Raw genomic sequence first — 19,903 nt, 5'->3', positions numbered from 1 at the left:
GCAGAGATCCTTCCTCAGGAGCAGTCAGCCCTTAAATGAGGCCTAAGAGGGGTGGAGCCAGGCTCCACCCCTTCTGGTTGCACAGGTGAATTGCCTTCACCTGTGCTCCCAGGGCTGACTGGGTCTTTCCTCCAGGTGCTCAATCAGTGGTTCAGGCCATGACTCAGCAGTTCCCATACATCCAGCCTTCAAATCCGCATCTCTCCAATTTAGAGATAAGGATGTGGTGGGGGACTATGTTAAAGGCCTTGCAGAAGTCCAGGTAGATAACATCATTCCTTCCCTTTTTCCACCGATGCCATCACTCCATCATAGAAGGCCACCAGACTGGTTGGGCATACCCTTACCTTGGTGAAGTCACGTTGGTGACCTTGGATCATCCACTCATGTGCCTTAGCACATCTTCCAGGAAGACCTGTTCCATGATCTTCCCTGACACAGAGGCGAGGATTAACATCCTGTAGTTTCCCAGGTTCTCTTTCCTCCCTTCCTTATAAATGGGAGTGATGTTTCCCTTTTTCCAGTCTCTGGGGACACTGCCTGACAGACATGACTTTTCAAATATGATGGAAAGTGGCTCAGAAACCACATCAGCTCAGCTCCGTTAGGACCATGGGATGCACACCAGCCAGCCCTGCAGACATGTACACGTTCAGTTTCGTGAGTCAGTCTCAGACTTGCTCCACAGACTTGCTCTGCCCTTACAGTGGGGTGGAGTTTCCTCCCCCAGTTTCCACTTAGCGGTTCAGGTGCAGAGATGTGAGGTTCAGGGATGTGAGAATCCTGGCTGCCAGTGAAGACTGAGGCAAAGAACTCATTGAGTACCTCAGCTTTCTCCATAGCTATTATAGCCAGTTCTCCTTCCTCATTTAGCAGAGAGAGTACGCTCTCTTTGGCCTGTCTCTTCTAACCTGTGTACCTGTGGAATCCCTTCTTGTTTCTAACATCTTTCATCAAGTTCAGTTCCATCAGTGCCTTGGCTTTTCTAATCCAACCTCTGCACGTCCAGACAGCATCCTTGTGTTCTTTTCAGGTGACTCATCCCTGTTTCCATTGCCTGTACATGCCCTTCTTTTACCTCAGTTTGCCCAGTTAGATTGAAGAAAGGGGTACTTTTCTCCATTGTTAAATGAAAACAGCAGTGAAAGAGAAGAGATTGGAATTAAATAAACATCATTTAAAGAGGATGACCAAGAAGTTGACTCTGGGATTAAAGACAAGCTTTATACATGCACTCAATCTTGGAAAAAGATATTACTCAGAAAGACATATACCTGCTTTCAAAGCCATCTGCACAATCTGTGCGCTTTCAGCTTGTCAAGCTGCACAGTAATGACCAAAAAATAAAAATAAAAATAAATCCCTGATCATTTTTCAGCAAGTTATTTTTATTGTATCTACATTTAAAGCTGATACAGCAGGAGTTTCTACCAGCTGCTCTCCTGTATATCCCTCTCCAATTCTGAAGACAAATCAAAGAATGCTTTCATCACTGACTGCTTAAACATTCCTTGAACAACATTCTGGGACAAATCCTTACCTGGTCCAAAGAGACAAACTGTTCCCAAAGCTACAATGAATCACAGCCTCAGTCAGCTGGGCACTGGGCACACCAGACATGCACAGGGATCATGAACAAGGCTAAAGCCGGGAGGCAAGGATCACAGCTCTGTCACCTTTCAATAATGAGCATCACAGTCTTGTCAGTGGGTGAAGAACAAAAATAAATGCTGGAAAGAGAGAACTCATGCAGCTATTCCTGAAGTGACCAACATCATGTTTAAGAGAGCCCCTCAAGCTTTCAAACTAGCGTAGAAAATAAGAGATAGTGAGGCAGCTAAAAAACCTGGGGACATGCCATAGTTTTAGCAAATAAGGAAAGGGGTATGATGATAATGAGGTAAAATGAGCTGATAGGAGGGGTTGGGGCTTCTACCTAAGTGCTGTCATCCCCGCCTCACCAGCCACTCCCCCCCAAAAAATAGTATGGAAGGGATTATTCTGTCTGTGAACTGAAGATTTACCGCGTAAAGGACAGAGTGTAAACCATGGTAACCAGGACTCTGGCAGAAGGAAAATTAAAGGTAGCTGAGCAGAGTGACAGGAGTACTTGGTACAGAGAGACACTGAAAATGCAACAGGCCTCATTCCAGCAGACAGTATAGATACATTATCTGGAGCATGCAGCTTTAAAAACAGTTCACTATTAAAGCAGGTTTTTGGGTTTTTTTTTGTTTTTTTAAGTAGACACTTAGAATTCCCTGTTTTTTCACTTGGCTAGTAGGCATGTTACGTTCAGAAATTTGCACAGAGGAAGAAAGAGAGAGAGACAGAGAGAAAGACAGAGATGGAGAGAGAGAGACAGAGACGGAGAGAGAGAGAGACGACCTCAGAAATCACCCCCAGAAAATGTTAAGCTATGACCTTTGCTTATAAGTACCTATTCAATTACAGCAAAGACTTGTTCTGCAGTTCTATTTGCAACGCAAGCTTCTTTCCCCCTTAGGAAGTAGAACAGTTTTTCACAGGCAGGACTGTATGCATTCCAGAAGTAAGTAGCAATGCAAGATGGATAAATGTACCTGCTTCTCCCCCTCCTCCCCCCGCAGATTTTGGACATTCTGAAAAAAAATGATTCATCAGAATCAAGCAACATTAAGTTAGCTTTTCAAAATTCTTTATTACTTGGCCAACAAGAAATCTACAACCCAAAGGACATAATGAGGTAATTTTTAAAATGGCTCGGTAACTGATTGTTCACCAAACGTCTTCAGACCTACAAAAGCACAAACATCCATTTGAGTAAATAAAAATGTTCATGCTCCCTATTATTGTGTGCTAGAGAAAGATGCACACTTGAAATAGGTATCTCCCTGAGAAATGATTTTGATTTTGTTATAATCATTTTTGCATAATTGCATGTAACAGAACAAGAAAAGATCATTTCAATGTGTGATGCACTAATTCACCCTTGACCAAGGTCCTTCCAACATTCTTCTGATTTCCAAAAGCATTTACATTCCAGAACCTGCATCACTTCTACTACCTGTTGTTACATATCGTGCAACAACACTCAGATATATACAGAAGTTATCAGAGCACAACACAGCACATAATCTGTTGGAGCATTTTACTAAACCAACTGTCTTCGCTGTTACCAGGAAAGTACAGAACACTCTTTTTTACTACTGCGAAGTTTAATAAGATGCTTGATCAGAGTGTGTTTAGCTTACATGCTGTTTGGAACCTAACAAGCTTGTATACAATGATTCATTTAAAATTCATATCATGTGGGTTTTTCCTTGTATTGCACTAAAAGAAGGGAAGCTCTTATTGAAAAATGCATGCGAACCCTCTATTTCAACTGTGACATAACACAGGAAAAAAGATTATAGTGCTTTTGTCCTTCTCTCCATCAGTTGACATGACAAAACCTGTACACGATTTGTCACCATTCAACAATACTGAAAATCTTCTTAAGAAAAGGTGGTGCAGAAGGGGAATTTTCATGCAGCAGAATATCAGAGAGATGTTTTGGTTCCATCTCTGCTTCCTTGCATCCAGCAAGAGCTGGTACGAAATCAACAATGTCACCAAACAGCATGTATGTTTGTTATCAGCACTCACATAAGACTGCTGGAAAATTTTTCTTTAAACACTGAAATATTGCAAGTGAAAGAAAAAAAAGACAAATAGAGATAAATAAATCCCTTACCCTGCTAATCTACACTGTAATGTGACCTGAATATTTCACACACCTAATGAATCTCCAGTTCCACCTCTTACAAACATTGCTTTTAGTTAAAGTAAGAGAAAAACAAAACAGAAAATCCTGTGTAAACCCAGGTAAGAGGGCCAGCTTTACAACATGAACATTCAACCCAACATATATTTTAACAGCTTTGATAAGCTACACAACTCTTATACCCAACATCAGGACACTAGAGAGCCAACGCTGCTTTCTATTGAGATTTCATCTCCGGCTTCTAGTTTAAATTTCTCCAGAATAAAATTTACAAAGTCAAAATACTCTTGGTTTACTCTTGTTCTCATCTTAGGAGTTCATCTGAAGCTGCTTATACATTTCACTGAAGCCATGAAGATCCTGATTCACTCCAGAGAAAACCATAACTAATGGTAACCATAATTTACCTCATAAATTTCTTTCACTCTCTCACTTTCTACTGAATACAGTAAGGTATTCACAAGCACTGACATTCCCAAGAAATGCTACATGTGATTTGGAAAACTTCTGAATTTTCACTCATTTCTGTGTTTTTAAATTGAGACATTTAATGTATTCAGCATTTTCACTATTTACAGTGGCACAAAACTATATATTTCCCAAAGGATAAATGTGCTGTTTTCCTTAACCTTCTTCATTATTTCATACATTACACATACAGATTGATGAAGTTAAAATGGCTTAACCTTTTCATTTTCATTTGAATGACTACATTTTTGCTTACACCACTCATGGTACTAAGTAGTGCGACTCAGTAAAGGAAAACTGATAAAAATGTTATGTTTAGTTCAGCTTGACAGTGAGTAATTTGTGACTGAAAACAACAAGAAACAATGCTTCACTGTTCTAGAAAATGGATGAATAAAGACAAATACTAAAAATACATACAAATACTAAAATCTTGATATCTTGTGAATCTGCTTATTTCACGAAATACAAACAAGACTGCCTCTATTGACAAGGAAGTATTAAATGCAAAACATATTCCGATAAATGCTTTTTGTATTATATCTAATTTAATTAATGCTTACATAATCATTAAAATGTGTATGTTTGCAGAAATGTAATACTTCCATTCAAATTTATTTCTTAAGAAAATTATCCACATAAATAAAAACAGCACTCTGGTAAACACTTCTTTCTTTTTAAATGATTATCAATCATGAAATTTAATCCTGTAAATGAATATCTGTTAAGCTGATAGGTAAAAATACAGTGGTCTTCTTGGTCAGTAAAAAATGGTTCCAAATTTAGTATAATAATTACAAAGAAAATCAAAATACTTTCAAGAGTTATCAGAAAACAACAATATGCTTTCCTTCAAAAGATAAGAAAATTATAAACTTCTATAAAACGTTAAGAAAGTCTTTTATTTGAATTCATGGTTCTTGCTTGCTGATTTACACTGAAATCAAATTCAACACTTCAAATAGTTCTAATTTAAATCAACCTCCCTGTAGTAAAACAGTTCTGGTCTATAGCACATCAAGACTATTCTATTAATGCTGATCTTCACTGTTTTTTTTTTTTCTGCTGTGTTTATCTTGATTCAAAAAAGAATACATACTTGCACCTTAAGGGAATGACTGAGGTTGACAAGTACAATAACCACCAATGAGCACTTCCCAACGAAGTAGATCATTGTAGTCCTGTGTACAGTTGTAAGCCTAATAAAAATTCAGTATTTTATTACTGCAGTGGCAATCCTCTACTTACTTGTAAAAGACCACTTTACTACCTAACACGACTTAAGGATATAATAGGAAGAATTCAAAAGAAACAGTAACTACATGCTTTTGTCTTCTGTTCACATAGGTTTGGACCTGCTGGCTGGCACTGGCTACAAATACTATTTAGGAGCTGTAATAGAACCTGAAGTTCCTTTCAGGGGAAGCTGGATGGGGTTAATTCTCAAGTGTATCTTTACAATTATTAGTCATCAAAGACGGTCAATGCATAAATCTCTGCATGTGTTTGTGTTTTAAATTCCGAAGCTTATAGAAGGCCTTATTCTGTTCTGCTCATTTGTATTCATATAAACTGCTCACTCTTTACATTTTTGGCTGCAAAGTAACCTCTGTCTAGACTTTCAATATTTCTAAAATATAATGCACAACCTGTCTCCAGCTGGGCTTCTTGCTGGTGCAGGAACTTATGGAAAAAAAACCTTTAGAATGCCCCTTGATACAGCAAACATTAGCTTTGTGGTGAGAATGAGTCAAACCCTCACACAGAGCTGCCTTTTCTCCTTCAGCATGTAATCAGCACAACATTCAGCCGAGATCTAAATACTTGCCACTCATCTTCACACTATTTCCATTACCATCTACTATACAGAATGCTCTGAGCTATTGGCAAGAAAGATGCTTGCTGAAATTTTGTAAATTCTTCTGCGAATGGTAATGAAAGCTTTTCTCCCAATACTAAGTGTAAAATGCATCTAGAACCATAGAACCATAGAATTGTTTGATTTGGAAGAGACTCTTAAAGGCCATCTAATCCAGCTCCCCTGCAATGAACATGGACATTCACAACTAGGTCAGGTTGCTCAGAGCCCTGTCCAGCCTGACCCTAAATGTCTCCAGTGATGGGGCATCCACCACCACTCTCGGCAATGTGTTCCAGTGCCTCGCCATCCTTACTGTAAAAAAATTCTTCCTTAGATTCAATCTAAATATCCTCTCTTTTAGTTTGAAACCATTTCCCCTTGTGTTGTTACAGTAGAGCCTGCTAAAGAGTCTGTCCCCTTTACACACTGAAAAGCTGCTACCTTTGATGCAGCCCAGGATACAGTTGGCTTTCCGGGCTGTGAGGGCATGCTGCTGGCTCATGTCCAGCTTCCCATCAACCAGTACCCCCAAGTCCTTTTTGGCAAAGCTGTGATCCAACTTTAAATCCCCCAAATTGTACTGATAGTGGGGGTTGCCACAACCCAGGTGCAAGACCTTGCACTTGGCTTTGCTGAACCTCATGAGGCTCTCCTGGGCCCACTGCTCAAGCCTGTCTAGGCCTCTCTGGATGGCATCCTGTCCCTTGGACACATCAACGACACCACAAAGGTTGGTGTCATCTGCACACTTGCTGAGGGTGCACTCATTCTCACTGTTGATGTCACTAATGAAGAAATACAGATCAAGTCAGTTCTCTACATGTTGCAATCTGACCAACTTTATCATGCTATTTATTCCAGAACTATTGTGGGTTTTTCTCCTCTAATATTAATACATAAATTCGCCTTGCAGAGTAATCTTTCTTTCCCTGGTTTTAAATATGAAGAGCTTATAAAATCCAAATGCTATATCCCTTGAGTTTTGGCAACATAGCAATAAATAAATAAATAAGATTACTGTTGAATGCAAGTCTTCCAACTTTTTCTCTCCTTTTATGCAGTGCCTTGAAAAATCTTGTCTAGTTTTGGCAAAGCTTAAAGGACGGCTTTTACAAAAGGCCAGAGGAGCTACAAAAAGCAGATGAATAAAAAGATCTGTGTTACAGGAAGAGATCCTTCCGAATACTTTCCAGTGTTACACCCTTATTGACTGTTCTACCACACTTTCCAATGCAGTTCCACTGAGTGAGTACATCTACTTGAATGAGATAGGGCTACAGGACTCAGCTTGCTGAAATTTGGCTCTGGTTCCTCAAATGTAGCTGCTAGTTATTTTCTCCAAAGATTCCTATGGCTCAAACTCTGATAAAACTATGGACAGACAACAACAGCGGACAAACTCGGAAAGATGGAGAGCAAGCACATATTGCAAAAATGACTGAATGCTGGGGCCAGAAGAGCTGTGAAGTCTGAAAGACTAGAACCCTTCCATCTGCAGCACCTGCCTGGATAGTGACCACCAGTTCTTCCTATGAAGCAGCAACAAATATCGACCACTATGTGCAATTACATTAGAAAAATAATCAGTATTTCTGTCAGTCATTTATTGCAAATTACTGGAACATCCTGACTAGGTAAACCTTTCTGGTGCTTCCTTTTGTTACATCTCCCATGCTGCTGAAGTGTAGCTCAAGTCTTTTGCAAATGAAGTTATTTTGGCTTGTTCAGGTTAGGCAGGCAACGAGATGGGTAAAACATACCATTCTGGTTATAGAGTGTTTTTTTCCTTTCAGAAACTTCCATCATTTCTCTGCATCACTTCAAAACATCACGGCTGCATAACTTGAATAGCAGGCAGATATTTCTGATTCATTTACTTATATGTATGTATGTATGTATCTCTTTAACACTCACATTTCTGTGAAGGGAGCTAAAGCCAACCCTCTGTCAGTTACAGCTTTATGACAAAGAAAACAAAGAAAGAATTAAGTATCTTGTAGCATTTTGTGTACATTTTTTCTCCTTTTTCTGTTTGCGCTGGACGTTTAATGGTACTCATTACATTTCGCAGATGTATGAAATCAGGTATGAAGTTAGCAGGAACGAACAGCATATGCAGTGTATGCCAAGAGTCAACTTCTTCTGTGGGTGCACTGTGATCATTTATTATAAGCAATACTTTGGAGTAACTAAACATTTTCAGATTGTTAAATCAATTGATTGCTATTGAAGTATCAAACACTGCAACTTTCACATCTGAAAATCAGATGTGCAGATAAAGGTAATACCGGTGAAACTTATTTTACATACATTATTGGAGTAACTGATACACTAGCACTGCAAGGAATAAGAATATTTTCATACATATGGAAACTGCTATAATCCTGAAATCACTTAATTGCTGTAAACAGACTTCAAAAATGTAACTTTCTACCATTGTATCATGAAAGATATAATGGCATGTCTAAGAAGAACTTCCAATAATTTGATACAGTAATATTTTTTTATTATAATCAAGTACTGCTTCCGAGTAGTAAGCACTAAAATCTGTAAAACTAACTTAATTTCCAACAAACAAGTACCAAAGAAAGTAAGAAATTCCAGTGAGACTGTACAAGAATTTGGAGAGCACATCCACAGACTTTACAGACAATGTATATTTTTTTTCTACTCTGTGGTCATGAGTTCAATGCAATTAAAAAATTTCTCAAGGAATCTCAACATAAAATTTCCACAACCTCTTTCAAACACATTGAAAATCATTCTTGGCACAAAACCTGTATACTGAATCAGCAAAGTTACCTCACCATAAAACGACCATTATGCTAATGTTTTGATCATCTAAAAACCACCCTGATGTGAGAAATAGTGACAATAGTGAGACAGGACAAAGTAAGGCAAACTGCAGGTCTTTGATCTAGCAGAAAGTGCATTCTGATTAGAATTTCTACTGAGATCCTAGGAGATGAAAGGATTTCTAAGTCTGACAGTTCGGGTGGGGAGGTATTCAGAAGAGAACAAAAAGAGGAATACTGAAAGCAGGTGATGTCATGCCTTTACCATTTTACTGACATGCTCCACAACGTTGCATAGCAGTTTTCACATAACTGTTTTTGAGAGCTCAGGATCCTCTGTGGAGACAGTATGGCTACATATTCACTGCTTTAAATGCATGAAAAGTTGAAACAGGACTAAATATAACGTGTATATTGTGGTTTGCGGCCCTGAACACATTATAGTAATATTCTGAGACACTACTTTTCAAAACTATGTCCTGCCTGACATAATAGAAGAAAAGCCCACTCCACAAAGCTTACAAGCTCTGGCACTCCTGTCTTCAGGAAGAAAAGCACACAGTGAAAATGGAAATGCCACTGTTTTTCCCCTGAATCCCCCCACTGGCACAGTTTGCACTTTCATACCACAAACAACTTCCAAACTCCAGGGCCTGGAAAGTGACTGCCCTTCAACTCAGATTGCCAGAAACACACAACATTGAGGAGAGACATTAAAATCTCCCCTTTATACTCTACAAGTAGTTATGAGGAAAAACATACGACTTTGGGGGCATCTTGCATAGTTGTATTCAGGCAAATGCATGTATAGCCAGTCTACCAGAAAACGTACATGCCATTTGCTCACAATGGATTTGTATGCTTTAGGAAATACAAAAAATCTTTGTCAGTGATACCGCTTTTCTCTTTTTTCAAAAAGCTCACTGTCTTCGCAGAACAAAAAATTGTGCTTTGAACTGTTTTTAATTAAGGAAGTAACAAGCTAGAAGAAGATTTCTCAACAAAGCTTCTCTATTCCTTAACTCTCCCTCTCTACCACCTCCTTTAAGTCCCACCGTGTGGCCACTTCTGCAGAACTCCATGACAACATCCTCCCAGCTGCCAAGAGATATCTTTATAAATGTGTCCTTCATCTGAACTCTAGCCTAAGCACAAAATGTAAAGAATAATACAAGGGACCTTGTGGGTACCGACCACATCTTGTATTTCCTGAAGCTACCAAACTTATTTTCATTTGAAAGGGAAGCTTATGTTATAATTGGGATTTTTACATTTTCACATGAATTACAGATCTCTTTATACTGTGTTTCACTACCTGCATGCTAATGCATTTTGAGAATAGTTTTACGTAACATGCTGGAATGAAGTCTCCTGGAAAACTGACGCTAACATCACCAAAAGATTAAACATTTTACAACAGCAGAACCAAGCAACACTATAAGGAAACATTCAAGAAAAATTCCAACTAAAGCATGTCTGACACATCAGTACACTTTTATTTTCTCCTTATCAGCTACTAAATTTATCAATTACAAATGATCAAACTTGATGCACATGTAAGTAGCGGTACTAACTGCAGGAGAATTATATCTTAGAGAAGTAGTAAATAACTGCCAATTATTTTCGAACTGCAAACTTCTATTTTATAAAGGGTTCTTGAGGCTTAAAAAAACCTGTATTTTAAGCTGAGGTACTAATCAGCCAGAGATAGAGTGGGGAAGATATTTATGTTAGGGACTCGCACTCTATTATATTCCTCTTGCTACAGAAACTTTTTGGTATTTCTAAGTATTTGCCACTCTCTCACCTCCTGTTTTCAAGAAGGAAGAAAAAGCTGTTAAGATACATTACATATGAACTGCTCATTCAACTATCAGGATTCTACCTGCTGCATTTTGATGCTCAGCAATTAAACTACCAAACTTTCTTCTTGGCTCCAGGGCCATCAAAGGTTCGTTACCCTACAAGCCTCAACTCAACCAGTGAGAACTGGAGTCTTTGTGGCACATTTCACAGAATAAACTTCAAGAATGCTAAAACAAGGTACTAACAGTGCACCGGTAAAAAAAAAAAAAAAAAGAGTAGTAGTCTCAAACAGACTTGACTTCCCTGTTTTCTTCTCGCCAGGGCTTGCTGAAGAACCTGATTTCTAAATTTCCTATGACAGGACAAATGAAATTTGGTCCAGAATTAACTGAAGCTTCACTAGCCTGCACTCTTTACAAGAGATTCTTCCTCCTCGTTTTATTTTTTCATTGTAAGATATCACTTGTAATAGCAAACTGGATTCTCTTGTTTACAGCTCGAACCTGAGGTTCAGTTATTGCTCAGAAATACCAGATCACAGAGATCTTACATATCATGCAGTCATGCACTTACAACTATACATCTACTTAAAACATTCATACCATAAACTTCTTCATTAAAGTAACAATTGTCTTTTACATATAACCACATAACATTGTCTGTAAACATGCTTTCTCATACACTCTGACAATATCAGTTACTTTCTCCATCAGGAAATCTATGTCTCAAGATGTGTATGTAATCATTCATGAAAGTACTAATTTGAGAGATCAGCAAGATTTACTGCCCTCTCAGAGTCAATATTGAGATGTATTGACCTGAAGCACGCAAGCATTCAACCTGATACTAGCATCAGTACAAACATAGTTGCAGAAAACCCTGACAATGCCTGCAACAAGGTTAACATAGCTTATCTGAGACACAAAGAACAAAGGTGATTAAAAAAAAAAAAAAAACACAACAAAACCATACTCTGTTTAGCCTTGCTGTCTTGATCATTACCACCAAAATCCAGTTTACAGTTCTGTTCATTCTGTGAAAATGAGCTAGTTTCCCTGCACTTACACATGCAAATATGCATATAGCCATTTTAGTTAAAGTATCACTTGAAAGTCAAAAAAGCTTGAGAAAGAAATACTGTAAACAGATGTAATTCCTTATAACACCAGCATCCATAATTTACATCATTGCTGGAAGTAGTTTTAGCTCTCAGCAGCTCAGACTAACATGCCTGACAGGATTTAATATTAGAGGTCTGGAAAGAAGGTAGCCAAAACAAAGGAGAAGTTATCAAAAAGGCCCTTGGGTGTGAGTTGAAAGATAGATGCATGTATTTTTGCAACACAGAAATCAAAGTCAATAAGCTGGAAAGGGTCACAGACTTAAAAGGGCAAGACTTTATGATATTTATTTCTATTCCTCAAAGTTCATGTTGGAAGTAAAAACACTTACTTGTAAAGGTAATATTCGGCTTGATCCACTTCCTCTCGTGAAGAAATGTTGTCAACAAACTGGTTAAAAAGTAAGAAATAAAAGCTTAAGAGGGGGCACTTATCTAGCATATTAGAAGAAAACGTCACTTGGATAAACACAACACAGTTGTTCTGCATATTTAGGAGTCAGACAATAATGGAGGTCTTCAAGTCTTCAGTTGCTCTTAGACAGGTTTCTTCTAGACTGCAGAAAGTAAAATCTTTCTAAACTCAGCCAACTCTCCCCAAGCTATAAGCAATGCTACATATCTTGAAAACATGGAGACAATCTGAGAACCATGTCCCTACAACACAGTACACACTATTTTGATTGCTTTTCTATTTTCTTCACTTAAAACATACCCCTTGAGTGCGCATTCAATTTCTAACTTTTTCCAATTTTCAGTGAGTCTCAGCATTCTTTGTTCTCTTTCTAAAAAGCTTTCTTTTCCCCTATGCCTTTTTTGTACATTCATACTATAAATTCTGAAGGACGATGGCATCTTGTATTCTACCATACATACAAATAACAGTAAGAAAAAGAAATCAACCTCCAAGCTGCAAAGTACAACTTTCCTCCAACTATCCTCACAAAATTCCCAGTGCTATCAACTACTTAAACAAAAGCAAGGTTTTCAATCAGACTTTCTCCTATGGTAACAGTGAAACTTGTTTTCCTTTATGTTCAACATGAGCATAAAGTTACACGATGCCTTTAGCTCAGAATACATTAACAGCATGTCATGAAGGCCAGTGCTTCTCTTTAACCTAAGAACAAGCTAAAAATAACATTTTAAGCTGACTTGTACTTGTTCTTTAGTTTCTTAACTTTCCTTGTATATGTGTACATGTAGATGTCATCCCCGAGTGTGGCAACCTGTGAGCACGCCTGTGTACTTTATGTACATTTTAGAAAATCAGAACTTTATATGAGATCCAGGTACTAGAAGTGTGGCTGTTTGAAAATCTGAAAATGTCACTTATCCAGTCCAGAGGTCAGCCCAAAGCAGAAACATGAGGAGGGAACAAAGTAAATCTGATTAAGCAATAAAAAGGAGAAGAACACCCATTTCCTCAATGGATAGTTTCAGAACCAATAATCAAGGATGTTCAGTAACCGCACAAATTGTTCTGTGACTCTATGGTTAGTAGTGCTAATGATTCTAATTAGCTTTAGTGTACCAGTATACTGTTACCACGGTGGTGATTCAGTATGTAGGCAGTGTGCTAACGTACTGCATTCCCTTAGCAGCCTGGGTTCTATAAGTACCTGAGAAGACTTTAAAGCTCTCACTAATAAAGACAGAAAACACAGGAAGGGAGTAAACATGTATTATGAAAAAATGTAGCCCACTAACAAAGTGAAGCCCAACTTTGCTGAGAAAAAGTTCTATTTCTGCTTTGAAGACTCAACAGTCTAGGTGCTAACTAATGAGCACAAAGAAACAATAAAGCAGTTTTATACAGCAATTTAACAGTACAACAAGACATTTATGATCCCACAGCTTCCAGCAGAGGTGATATCATTTATATCCTCTGAGCTCCCTTTATTTCATAAGCACTCAATTGTAATTTCCATCACTTCATGATTGGAATTTATTTTCTTACCCGAGCTATTGTCAAAGAGCTGACAGGCAGCTTTCTTTCATAGGTTCTGTCCATTAAGTTGGCTAATTCAGCTAGAGAAAAAAGAAGAATAGTATGTTTAATCAACCAATATTACAGAAAAACTTCCAGAGTTACCATTTAACTTAGAATAGCTGGGGCTGTTCAGCCTGGAGAAGAGAAGGCTCTGGGGAGACCTGACAGCAGCCTTTCAATGCCTAAAGAGGAGCTACAGGAAAGAAGGGGACAGACTCTTTAGCAGGTATGTTGTAGTAGAACAAGGGGAAATGGTTTCAAATTTAAAGAGGCTAGAGATAAGGAAAAGGTCTTTTACAGTGAGGGTGGTGAGGCAGTGGAACAGGTTGCCCGGAGATGTGGTGGATGCCTTGTCCCTGGAGACTTTCAAGGCTAGGCTGGATCAGGCCCTGGGCAACCTGATCTAGCTGTAGTTGTTCCTGTTCATTGCAGGGGAGTTGGACTAGATGACTTTTAAAGGTCCCTTCCAACTCTAAGGATACTATGAGTCTATGTATATAACCTGAGAAAGAAATTAAGAAAATAAATTGGTTCCTTATTAATATCTCATTTTGAAGTTGTATGAAAATATTATTTTCAATTATTTTTAAATACTCCAACAGGAAATAATAAGTGGAAAGGTTCTCAACCTTATAATGTCTTGGATGAGATAACTAATACAACTCATCTAAAAAGCCTGAGCATATGTCCTGATAATTCATGCTTGCTTTCAAGCTTTGCATATGCTGGACAATGCCTTTGAAGTTTGTTCTTTCTTCTTTGATAAAACAAAGAAACACAAGAACAAGCCACACCATACTCATATACCCTTCAGTGACAAACAGCGGGTCAGAAGAAATTCTTTTAATCAAACTGGGCACTGTGCCACAGTGCCTTATTAACTTAATAGCGTTTTGCTTCAGCAGTCATCTAACAGCATTAAATTGACCATACAGGAATTTTTAGCTTTTGACTGTTGAACAGGTAGATTAACAATGAACTTCATGAATTTAATCTGTAGTTTTAGTTTTGTACTATTACCGGAAACTGTTGACTCAGAGACTAAGCTGTTTAGTGTCAGCTGTTAGAGTCTCATCTGAGACAAGCAATGATAATATTCAATCTATAATATTTAGAGACTTCAACCATACTCTTTTCTGACAATTTTCCATGTGTGGGAATCCAATATACTATCTGTATCACTAGCATCTTCTTTCCTTCTTTGCACTCCACAGCTTCTGGATCCACCCCATTGGCTACACTGCAAGAGCTGAAGGCTTGGCTTGTTTTACAATTCATTTTCCAAAAGGGTCATCGGACCTCAAACCTGAGATGAGCACCACATCAGAAATGACTAAGCCATTTATTCTGGCAAGGACAGAAAGCAGCATTGTAATGGTAACTATAGAAAAAGTGATTTAAAATTGCTCTTGCACCATCAGTTAACACTGAGTGGTATACAGTTCTAACACTACAAAACTGTATTCAATGCAACTCTTATCTTACAGCTACTCTAAAATCACAAGGCACATGCAAATATTTTTTGCTACCATAAAACATGAAGTCTTGGTTGACTCTTTAAGTTTGGATGATGATGCTGTCTGCTGCATACCAGTATTTTGCATTTGTAGAATCACAGAATCATAGAATTAGCTAGGTTGGAAAAGACCTACAAGATCATCCAGTCCAACCATTTATGTAACACCTTCCTTCCTAAGGCACTTGAAGACGTTCTCAGAAACACCAAAAGATCATCTTTGACAAGCAGTTTATCTCCAACTAAGAGAAAGTGAGCATTCCATCAGCATGAAATGAAAGGGAAATTGAGAGCAAAGGTGACAAGGCAAAGACCAGCTCTTGCAATATACAACATGGGATGCTGAAATGATGTACCAGTGATCACCAAAACCATGCTACACTACAAAGACATGAAGAGAGAAAATCAACTTTTAGATGGTAGATAGTTTTCTGTGGGAATATCCTTACAGAAAATATCTGTATCTCACTTTGCATTTCCTGTCTTTCCAGCAGTCAGGAAGGAGCACACGGGTAAAGACTCTGAGGGCATTTCCAGCAGTGACAGACAGAAGAGAAGAGAAATGCTGCAGCCAGGTAAACTTGACAGGAAATGGCTAGGTTCTGACCTAAACATACCACGCCAACTGTCAGTCATCATCTGTGTTTTCAGACAGCTGAAAAGTATTCACCCAGAAATCTCCTGTATTTGACAATGAAGCAACATGGGTCTGACACAGGCAACTCCACAGGCTGGGGCATAATTATCTACTCCAGTACATCTTCTGTTAAACACCTCACTAAAAACTGGAAGGTGACACCTAAGATCATCATAGGCCATATTCAACTCCTGAGTCTAGCATTTCTTTTATCCAAGCACTCATGAAGATGAAAAGCCTACTCTAGGAAACACTAAGTATTCAAGGAGAATGTAATTCCAGTGAATACAATGCAACGAGTGCATGATTCCAAGACTGTTAGAAATTTACACACACATCTACACTGGGAGAGTTCACATGCTGAATTTTAATGACTGACCTTTTATGTTGTCTACAAATACAGAACTCTCCATCAAAACTTCAGCATGGAAAGCAACATAAAGCGATGATTTATCAGCTCCAGAGTAAGAGTCACAATAAAACGGGAGTTAATTAAATATAAGGAAAAGGAGACAATTCATGTTAATTAGAAGCTCAGTTTGTTTCCAGAAGAATTGTGGTTTCTGCAGTAGTTTCTAGATATGAATAATTAGCAGTAAGAAATTCTTTCCTAGTTTGCTTTTTTGAACAGTGCCTAAGAGCAGACTTCTCTCTCAGACTTGGATTTGAAGTAATTCAGCTATCTTTTTTGAACCAAGCTTACTCTTGAAGTTCCTATCACATAATCAAGATTAAAGTTTGCTCTCAGCTAAAAACTTTCTGACAGAAGTGTTAGAATGTGAATGTCTCATTCTTGTACTACAGTTTATGGTGAAACCTGAACACCAACATTGGTGTAGAAATTAAGCAAATATTTTAATGGCCAAAGCAAAATTCTGTGCATATTCTGACAGATACAAGTTGCAAATACTTTCACACTGTGTACCTGCTGGTCATTATTAGAGAAGTCAGCAGTATAAATATTCTCTCATATACAGTCTGCCTAAAAACTTCCGCAATATAAACTTCTGCAAAATTTTAATTCCTCTACCTATATACTTTTGTGTATTGCAGTACCTCGCGGATATAAACAAACTAACAAAAGAAACCATAAGTCTGACCGAAGGTCACAACTTTTGTCACAATTTCACAGCTGTTCAAAATACCAGTATCTCAAATTTCATGTTCACCTTCATTTCATTTACTCATAGAAACTCAATTTCTTGTTGCCTACAGGGGCGATTCAGGATAACAACTGGGAAAATGTTGTCCCTCACCTTCCAAATCACTACTTATGACATCTAAAGCCCGTTCAGAGGCATAAAAAAATAACAAAAAAAATCAATACTGTTTCAATTTGACTCCCATTTTCTATCTATCCATGGTATGTGGATACCCTACAAGTGGCCTTCTTGGCTACTATGTGAGATCACAGAATATGAACTAACCTTAACTTTTAGAAGTGGTCCACTGGATTTCTGACCTGTCCTGATGGGAATGCAACTTAAAAGCTCATACAACTGAGGCCCAAATTTTTCCAGAAAGAAAAACATGAAGGAAGGCTGAAGCGAGTACAATCTTATGTTTCACATTTTTCAATGTATCCACATCCCTGGCAGCTTCTGGAAAGAACTACAGCCTTGTATCAAAGAATGCTTCAATTGGAAATCACAGAAGTTTGCAAAGAAAGCACTGCCACCTGGTGTTTTGCATAAGCCATTTCAGGTACCAGAAGATTTTTTTTTAACCAAAAAAACCCCTGTTTTCTATCTCACGTAAATTTTTCCAACCTCTTGGATTTGAGTAACTGCAATCTTTCTCATCAAGATACCCGCTATCACCCAATTTACCCTTGTTTAGCAACAAATCAACTGAAACACTATGCAGTTGAAGTCCAGCCATGCCTCCTGTTTCCTTGGTATCTAATTTTTAATGAGTTCAAATTTCTTCTAACTCCTAACTTCCCATCACCACACAGTTTGTAAGTTACAAACTAAGACATTTACAGTCCTTACATTTTTGAACAAATGTGCTTGTGTGTACACAAAATAAAAAATTTTTCTTTCCCTCACTTTTTTCAGTACTGGAGCTTGCTAACGCTTGGATTACTAAATTGATACTATGCAGCAGAGACTAGAATGTATCTTATACGGACACAGCAAGTTTAAGTTTGACATGGCAGCACACCACCGCATCAGAGAACTGGCTTTAAATGTATTTAAATAATACCTTCATCTTTAATTCAAAAATACTTGTTTTTTTCCCGTACAAATTTTCTCATGCCGCAGTTTTGCAGAATAGCAGTTCTGAAGCAGTGTGTGGAATAAAAACAAAGCAGTATCTCCTCAACACAAAGAATTCACGCCAGCTACAATCACTGTTTACTACATAGAATCATAGAATCATAGAATGGCTTGGGTTGAAAAGGACCTCAAAGATCATCGAGTCTCAACCCCCCTGCCAAGTGCAGGGTCACCAACCACTAGAGCAGGCCAAGAAGATGCTGGCATGTCATCTGAAATTTAGCCCAAAAGAAAAAAACTAAAATTTCAACAGGAGATGTACATTTCCCTCTTGCAAAATTATGAAGAAAATATTCTTTAAATAAGCATTTTTAAAGAGAATTGTCCTTTAATACTTATAGAATGAGCCTCTTTTGCATTGCGTTACAACTAAAACACTAGTTGTAATCAGAAACAGTCATCTTAGCTTTCAGACACAGAAATATAACATTCTTAAAAGGTCTGGATTTTGTGAAAAAAATAAAGCAGCTTGTAGAAACCAAACATTGTGTAAATGGGCAAATCCTGACTTTTTTAAGCATTACAGCTTTGAATATACAAGACACTTATAACATGTTGGGCAGATTTTTAGAAGCATTTTGGTCCATTAGTTTTTTTCTTTATAGATGATGAGGTAGTCTAAAATTATTTCAGGCGCAATGAACTAGTCAAAGTGGTAGAAAAATAAAGAAACTTTTCTCACCCAGGTTATGCTCCTCTTTTTGCCTCTTTTCCCATTTTGAGCTGTCCACATATGCTGCAGAAAGAAGAGATCTTCTACCTTAAAAAAATAAAAATCACTATGTAAGCCAGGTTGACTATGTATCTCTAAGTAAGCATGTAAACTATTTATCAAGTGTCTTTACTCTGTCACATTTACTGATTCAAATGCATTAAACTGTCTGTATGACACAGCTTTTAGCAGCAGTAGCTACCAAATCAGCTTGGATTCCCTGTATCTGAAAAAGCCATTATCTTGTTATTTTGGAAACTGAAAAGTTTCCCCCTAAAAGATTTTTCCAGCATACAACAGTTTTTTCCCAAAACTGAACTCTGCATTTAAGAAAATAAGAGATTTGTAAAGACGGGGAAATAATAAACAATAAAGGATAGCTTTTTTGCTCTCACAGGCCTCTTCATCAGATGTTAGAGCTATGTTAGATGTAGCCATAAGTAGTGAATATGCACAGAAAGGCTTTTTTGTTGTTGTTGGCTGATGTTTTTCTCCACCCTTATAGATTTGTCATACTGGAAATGAAAGCTGAATGTCCATCTATGAAATTTTACACGTTTTATCAACTCTTTTGTTTGCAGGTTCTGTGATCCTTGGGGTTCACAAACTTGTTTCCAGATACTGCTCGCATCTTTGAAATTTTCTGAAGTCTGTTCTCCTTTCTGAAGCAAAATATGGAATGCTTCCATTGGAGGAGCATGGGCCATGTTTGTGCATCACGGACAGATGATAAGGTCCTGAAGATGCACAGTGGACAGAACTTGCTAAAGGAAGATAAAGAAATAAGTGCAGACATTTGCAGAAAGGATCCCATAGAATTACCCAACGTCGTGAAGTTCAGTTGCTTCTAATGGGTCCTTTTTTTTTTTTTTTTTTTAAATTTTCGGCAAAGACAGCTTTCCGAAACCATCAGCCTGGACTGCACTTGTCACCTCACTTGTCAGATTTTGCCGACCGCTGCCCGCCTC

General features: G+C 37.9%; 1 protein-coding gene across 2 annotated transcripts in view; it reads right to left on the bottom strand.

Moving 5' to 3' along the window:
• MRPS27 (mitochondrial ribosomal protein S27) overlaps window positions 1-19,903 on the bottom strand; it is a 53,011-nt gene that overhangs the window by 32,547 nt on the left and 561 nt on the right. Inside the window, exons 2-4 of one of the 2 annotated variants that reach the window (XM_021380455.1) lie at window positions 18,906-18,983; window positions 13,756-13,826; window positions 12,128-12,186 (exon numbers count right to left, since the gene is read on the bottom strand). In XM_021380455.1, coding sequence (XP_021236130.1) covers window positions 12,128-12,186; window positions 13,756-13,826; window positions 18,906-18,983 — 208 coding nt within the window. The remainder of the gene's footprint in view (window positions 1-12,127; window positions 12,187-13,755; window positions 13,827-18,905; window positions 18,984-19,903) is intronic. The other variant, XM_021380456.1, reaches the window with a different exon arrangement.

The sequence above is a fragment of the Numida meleagris genome, chromosome Z, assembly GCF_002078875.1.
Source record: "Numida meleagris isolate 19003 breed g44 Domestic line chromosome Z, NumMel1.0, whole genome shotgun sequence".
Taxonomy (NCBI): Eukaryota; Metazoa; Chordata; class Aves; order Galliformes; family Numididae; genus Numida; species Numida meleagris.
Note: the sequence above shows the minus strand (reverse complement) of the source record. Positions and strands in the feature narration are given on the sequence as shown.